At 36.2% G+C, this 7,860-nt stretch overlaps 1 protein-coding gene across 1 annotated transcript; it reads left to right on the forward strand.

Moving 5' to 3' along the window:
- Positions 1–286: 286 nt before the first annotated feature.
- On the forward strand, positions 287–4,256 carry LOC128374328 (uncharacterized). The gene is made up of 2 exons (XM_053334615.1): positions 287–370; positions 3,441–4,256. Exons 1-2 carry the CDS (start codon positions 287–289, stop codon positions 3,858–3,860), a joined length of 504 nt encoding a protein of 167 aa, XP_053190590.1. The 3' UTR covers positions 3,861–4,256.
- The last annotated feature ends 3,604 nt before the right edge of the window (positions 4,257–7,860 follow it).

Raw genomic sequence — 7,860 nt, forward strand, 5'->3', positions numbered from 1 at the left:
CTACGTTTTACAAAATACAGTGGAGTTGTTCTATTTGAGTCCATCAGCAGAAGCTTTTACTTGTGCCAAGAATTTAATTACACATCAGACACTTTCACTTCTGCTCTCTCTTAGCATTAACGCTGCAGGCCAAGTTGAAAATGCTCCAGAGAAATGTGCAGTGATTTTTTTTCCTACTCAGCTTTCCCTGACGACAATACTTATCAGCATCAGTATTATGGAGAGCTGGCAGGTATAAAAGGGCGGACAGAAAGGTGGGGACAGCCATAAAGGACCAGGCAAACAGATGAAGACCAAGATGGAGAAAGCAGGGAAGGTTGTCCTCGTCCTCTGTGTCTGTATGACCATCATCTTAATGAGCAGCATTGAGGTAAGGGACATTTTGGAGACATGCTGTGGGTTAATGGTGTTTATGTGCATATTCAAGAAGCTTTGATGGGCCAGTGATGGATAAACACTTTAACATCTCTGGTTAGTGGGCACTGGTTGAAAAGCTAATTTATCTGGATTTATAGCAAAAATCACAGTCGCCTTGTGGTGTTCCTTAAGTGTGGTAATATTCAAATTAGTCAGAGATAAATAAAACATTCAGATGAAGTCTAGTCAAATGCAGATGGATAGAAAAACTCAGTGGTTCTAATACAACAAAAGTGGTATAGTTTCTTCACAAAGATCATCCTTCTGTTGGAAATATTTAACCAAGAGTAAATAAAACTTCCTGAAGGAGAACTACTCCACTATTAATATCTGTCTTGAATCCTCAGAAAATGTTTAGATTTCCATTTTTGTGAGCTTTTTAGGGACTTCTCATTCCTGTTGGCTTTGAAGCTGAGGTTGAAATTCATTGTCGACCTTGGTAACAGTGGTTGATTTTGTGATTTTGGTTGTTGTTGTAGTTGCTTCAGAAGAAAATTAGAAAAATGTATTAAATTGTAATTCATAGATGGATACAGTTTAAATTTCATGAATCTATTGCACATTTCCTCTTGATATTCTTTCTCTTAATTGGCTGCAACTATTTAGACTATTTATTTCAAATGTTATATATCTGAAAACTGAATATATCAGATCTACTTTTCTTTGTCAGCCCTCTCTAATCCTTTCTTTTGCTGGAGGGAGCAACTCGGTGTCAGCTACAGGAGCGCTTCAGTTTCCAGATGAACCAGATATGATGACCTATCAGGAAGTGTAGATCTGGATGAGAAGGAAGATGAAATACAACAAAGAGACAGATGCAGATATCTGCAGTCAGGGGACAATTTGGCTGTAAGACACAGAGTATAGGGCCAACATGTACTACCTCTTCCAACCATGGCAATATGCAAACTGCAGTTAATGTCTTCATGCCTCATGCACTCAGGACCTTTGCATGGTGTGGCTATGAATGATATGTCATTGGGACATAGACACACTGTACTGCAGCAGGGCTTTATCTGGCATCGCCTGGCAGTATGGAAATGTAAAATGACGGTATAAATCAAAGGAGGGAACAGAGAGTGGAAAGAGATTTATATCAGTACTGACAGAAATATAGCCTAATGTTTCAGCTAATATCATGAGACCTCATTTCCGTCAGTTTTTGATACTGTTGATCTCAAGTTACCTTTTTTGTTTATTAAAGGGTTACCTTTTTCATTTACCTCTAGCAGCATTTAGCCATACAAATAGATTTTATTTTATTCATGGAAATATGATTGGAATTTAATTCTTGGGACTTAAAAAGATTCAACAGTCAATCAATCAATCAATCTTCAAACTCTTCAGGTTTTAATTTTAAAGAGACCCAACATTCTCACATGAGCAACAGTGGCAAGAAAAAACTCCCTTTTAACAGGAAGAAACCTCAGGCAGAACCAGAATCAGAGTGGGAGAACATCTGCCTCAACTGGTTGGGGTTGAGAGGAGAGAAAGGAAGGATAGAAGGGGGGGGCTGGACTGCAACAGGGGGGCCAGCCTTACAACAATGTCTGTCCGTCACTGAGTCACTGACTGATTGACTGAGTGATGAAGCTGTACCTTTGGTCGTCTGGATCCTAGAATGCATTTTGCACCAGTCGACAGCAATGGTGGAGTTCAAGGTGTCATTTTCTCTGTAGAACTGTTGTATGTCACCTAAAGTTTAAATATCTTTTCAGGTGAGAAAGTAACTGTTTAGATTCTCAGTTAGTTTATCGAAAATAACACCAATGTGAGAGGATAGGATCTGTGCCATGATGTAATGTAAGAGTTGGATACGATGCTGCTGCTCAGCCTTCTTAAAATAGTTGAAAAGAGACTTTGAACTGCAAACATTATGACTGAAGTTTTATATTTGAAAAACTTTTCTTGATCTGAAATTTCCTGACATCATCACAATGTAAAGTCTATCTGCAATTCACAGGTGGGACCAGCAGGGGGAAACACCACTGCGTATATTCAGTGGGCCACACAACACAGAAGCTAACTAGGACGCCAGAAATGTTTTTTGGCGTACGTGCCAATCGAGCAGTTCTTATTGGACTGAGTTGGCGCCACTTTCAGTCATGTATCCAGATCTTATAATGCATCTATGATCTGTGCACCTTTGTGAGAGTCATAGACCATCAATTTCTGCACGTTACATGTGCTCAGTTTTCATGGTACATAGATTAAATGCAATATAACTAATACATTTAACAATGCAAACTTTACACACATTAAACACACTGTATTCAGATCATTTAAACTTAACAATAATGTTACTAGGCAAGGCAAGTTTATTTGTATAGCACAATTCATACACTGTGTAATTTAAAGTGCTTTACAAAAGCTGGAAACACATTAAACAAAAAACTAAAAAAAAACGTTTAAACATTATTTATTAGGAAAATAAAAATAAAAAATTAAATAAATATATATAAAAAACACAAGTAAATAAGTAAAAATTAGGATAAGAACAGATAAGATTTAAAGTAAAAATAAGAAATAAAACAAAACAGGAGCACTATATAATATATATAATTTTTGTATTCAACCCTTTTTACAACAGCAATAATTTACACCGAAACTCTTGTGCAATGTATTGTGAGTCTTTTTAAACTCTATGAACTTAAAAATGTCCACATCCAGGTGACATACATATAAAAAGCATTTCTTACATGGTCCAGCCACATGCAAGGTTTTGACTTAGTTGTGTTAAAGGAATTGTGAGTGAAAGAGAAATTCATGGATTTAAGGGGGAATTTTCTGTTGCTACTATTTTTTGGTTGCTAAAGCTGAAGATGTTGCCCAGAAGTACTGAGTGTTTCTTTTGGGAAACTAGTAACTCAAGATTAATTACACACCTCATTGTAAATAGTGTTCATGGGAAGAAAAAATGCTGTGTTAGGTGTTAACAACAAGACCTGTGGATTATGCAAAAAAGTTGCTGGGAATACATGTCTCTATCAAATGTTAAATCTTCAAATAATTTTCTTTCCCAGGCGCAAACTACACCATGTACCAACTGTACTACTGCAACTGCGAACAGCTCCAATGAAACGGGTACTACCCCACCTGCAACTACCAGACCAAACCCTGACCTCAGCTCACCTCATGTAACCACTCTTGGCCACATCAGCAGCACTCCTACCCCACGACCGCACCACTCATCTTCTGCCTCAGTTGTCTCTACGACCTCCATGGCTGTCACCGCCGCATCAAAGCACCCAACAAAGCCCTCACAATCCACCCACACCCCCGAAGCCACAAACTTCACCACTCGCTATTCTACAGTTGGGGCTGCTGGTTCTTACCCTACCACCACTGAAGCTACAACAGCAAAAGGAGGGTCTTCCTCTTTGTTCAGGTCCTGCAGTCAACTGCTGGTGCCCATAATCTCCATTCTGATCTTCAGTGCATAGGGCTGAAAGTGTTACAGCAAGGGACTCCATCTTTATTTTTCATTTTTATATCAAACCCACAAATTATTTTATGTATTTTAAGAAAAATAACTCGAACCCTTATCTTAACCCTAACCCCTTACCCTAAAAATGTTAGATTTTTGATTCTAAGAGACTTTCCTGTTTAACAGCTCTTGATGTGACACATTCTTGATATTAACGCTATGAAGTGCTTTGTTTGCACTGAGCTCTTCTCAATTTTAAACCAACACTGTGTAAAAAGCCACAATCCAGATGTCAGAACTATATTAAGTCACAAATAACAAACATAAACATTACACACAGAATTCATTTGTTGTTTTGACAGTTAAAATCCTAATTGACTTGCCATTGGATTTGAAGTGAAGTGGGAGGAAATGCTGGTGGCCAGCTAATACGCTACTGGGTGAATCCTACAACAACTTCAGTTCTGTTAAGACAGATGTAAATGTTAGAGCTACGACTCCCGCCACATTTGCATTTTGGTTTTGAAATTGAAAATATGTACTATTAAATTCAAATAGCGTCATATTCAAATTCTGTTTGTGTAAAACCACCTTTAGTGTTTTTGTTTTTGTTTTCTTGGGACAGTGTTGTGATGGAAACTATCTCTATAACTTTTCAAACTGATGGTTTTTAAAGTATATGTGGAATATACTGAACATGTCTTAATGCTATATAGATTGAATAAGTGAAAAGGTTGAGTATGATGTAGATGAACAGTGGACCTGGCCCAAAGTCAGGCAAATCTTCTTGGCTAAATAAAGTTTCCAGGCTGTCAAGTTATTACTATTCTTGTAGGACTGAATAGAGATTTAAAAGGCTATTTAGATGAAACTACATTTCAGTTAAATGTGTATTGTATGTATATGTAAAACAATATTGGGGAATGGATATGTGACAGATATAAGCACTTTAAATTGAGTGAATTATAAGTTTAATTTCCATTTTAATTTCAACCAATTCAGCACAATACAGACTGCATGTTTGTAAGTTGATTGTAATTTCATTCAAAAAAATATGTTTAAATCCATTGAACTGAACTGATTTCCGATTCATTGTTCTCAGAGTAACAAATATTTTGATAATTATATAATTAATATATTTTCGCTGTGCAATTTTGGTTAAGAATTGTACTTTATATTGCATTTCATTCAATAAAAATGCCTTTGAAGACAATATACTTTCTCTTCGATTATTAACCAGTTAGTTTCTTTTTTTTCTCTTTAATTTTTTTAGATTGCAATACAAAGAACAAAATAAGCAAGAAGTGACAGAGAATAAGACAATATGGAAAATTACACTCAAACAAACTGCAACAAAAAGAGAGAAAAAACTCCCAAAAACTGCAACAACAGTAACAAGAATGCTGAAAGTGAAGAAAGAGAAAGCTGACTATGATGACTTATATTTTCTTATGCTTGCACGCATGTGTTAAGATACGTGTGTGTGGGGGGGAGGGGGAGAAAGAGAAAAAGGGAAGGACAGTATTAACCAAAGGAAGAAAAAAGTAGAAAAAGAAGAGAAAAATAAATAAATAAGCTTAAATAAACAAAGAACTACAGACAGTCACAGCTATAAAATGCTATAAATTGATAAAAATAGTTGCATTAAATTGAACAAAGACAGCAAAGACAAGGTATCTTAAATCCATATCAAGACTATTTCCACTTGGCTCACTGTGAAGTTTTGCATTTGCAACCGGGGTGGAGACTGACTGCCGGGCTTCCTGGATGGAAACAGGTATCAGGTGAATAATCTGAATACCATATATAAAGACCAGCCTCTGGAAACACATACGTTTTTTGCAAATCTTTCAGTAAGGATACACAAGTTTATAACCGGCCTAAACCTTAAAAAGAAGATTACATCACAGCATTTTTTATAAGATATATCTACAGCTGTCTGTCTATCTTCAAGAGGAAATCATCTCCCATTATGAAGCATCTTTTCCTGGGGCTGTTTTCACTGGCTCTGCTGAGAGTTATCTGTGCACAGGTAAAACTCTTTTTCACTAGATGTAATTTAGATAGAAGAGTGGGAGTTGTGTGTGAAGCTAGAAAAACAAAACTAGATCTATAAAAACTCTCACTGAATTCAGATTGTATAGATGCTTTTTAGTGAAACATTGATAATAAAAAAGAGCTAATATCTTCCACAAATGCTGTAATATAGTGAATAAATGAACAAATTCACTCCAATCAGCATGTGGAATTAATCTCAGTGAAATTGGGGAAATATTAATATCTTGGTCTTGCATTTTTCATTATTATGGCATCTTTAAGCCAAAATTGAAACATGCATTTGTATTTTTTTTTTACAATACTAAACACAATCTTATTCTCCATGGCATCATCAATATGTCATGTTATAAAAATACTCTGTTTCTGTTAATGAGTTACATCAGTGTTGTTTCTCTCTCCTCTCCAGACTCAACCATCAGCTGCAGCCACAGCAATGAATATCACGACCAATACAACAGGGCTATCCAACGGCACTAGCAGCAACAACACAGGAACCGGTCCCAATACGTTGACTGTGACCACACCCTCAACAGTGACGACGAAGAATGGAAAAAGCCACCTCTTCACCTCCGTCAGCCTGCTGTTTGGTTCATTTGCTCTTCATGCACTTTGGCAATGAGCTCCCTCTTGAGGCTCAGAGTTGGAGTGACTCTTCAACTTGACACAGAGCAAATGTATGCTTGATACATGTTAGAATATTTAATAATAGAATAATAGAATCATTTTAAGTAGTTGGTGATTAATAAAATTGCAGTTTAGGAGATTATGAGGTAATTAAAGATGTCACTGTGTAAAAAGCTTGTGCCTGTGAAAATGAATCGAATCAAACACATTAGAAATATAACATCTATTACCTTTGGCATTTTCATCTGTGGAGGCATCACACTGTACCGATGATGACCCGTGAAGCAAATGTTGTTGTTTTCATGCGTGTTTTTATTCATTTTTGTTCTATACTGATATGTCAAATTAAAAACATTGAATAAAGACAGTTTAAAAGACCCCTACATAGAAAACCTTGTCTGTATTACCAACTATCCAAAAACTTTAAATATTTTAATAAGAGCATGTGAATAAGTCCAAAGTTTAACATTCTCTTCTCTCTTTTCTCCACTTTGTTCTTTCATTTGGAATCCATACTACTACTACTACTACTACTACTTATACTACTACTAATAATAATAAGAAGAAGAAGAATAAGAATAATTTTAGAAAACACCATCAAAATATTTGGAGTCCACCTTTGACCTCTAATATGCATCAAATCTCATGAAAAGAGACAGGAAGAAAAGAGTCCACTCAAGCCTTTGTTGCATGGTGACTAAGATTTAAGATCCTGAGCCAACTATTCAATAACAAATAACACTGTAGTTAATATTAAATATGAAACTCTTGCTTCCTCATACTCTCATTAACAGTCTAAACATTCAAATGTTTCCATATCAGGTAACATTACAGATACCATTATCACAAGTTGTATGGCCTTACACTACATGACGAAAGCAGAAATAACACCAGTGAGTGAACTACCAGTGAGTTAGCACAAAATTAACCTTTGAGCCTAATGGAGGAAAAGAAATTCCTCTACATATATGTTACGGTGCTTCCCCCCTGCTGGTCATAAAATACATCTCTCCTGATTTTAGTGTGTGTGAGCTATTTGTTTCCGGTGTGCCTGACCTGAACAGAGGCCTCTCTCTCTCCTCTTGGCCTAACAGCTGCCTGACATTTTCTTTTGGCTACTTATTTGTTTAAGAAGATGGATTAGTGTTACGTAGTTCAATTCCTGTTAGTTTAGTTTTAGTTTAGTTCCTTCTCTTGGTCTGAGTCAGCATGTCATTCTTTCTTTTGCTTCTTATGTCAGCAATAATTTGGGGTCACATTCATCCTCAAATAAAAGAAAAGAATCAAATGAAATCACTATTTTTGCTACTTCCTGACTTAGCTAGTGTGCTTTT

Source organism: Scomber japonicus, chromosome 15, assembly GCF_027409825.1.
Source record: "Scomber japonicus isolate fScoJap1 chromosome 15, fScoJap1.pri, whole genome shotgun sequence".
Lineage (NCBI taxonomy): Eukaryota > Metazoa > Chordata > Actinopteri > Scombriformes > Scombridae > Scomber > Scomber japonicus.

Bases quoted from the DNA above. Each gene is read 5' to 3' on its own strand.
- LOC128374328 (XM_053334615.1), top strand. From the start codon at position 287: ATGAAGACCAAGATGGAGAAAGCAGGGAAGGTTGTCCTCGTCCTCTGT. The intron at 371-3,440 runs GTAAGGGACATT...TTTCTTTCCCAG, and splicing joins TCTTAATGAGCAGCATTGAG to GCGCAAACTACACCATGTAC.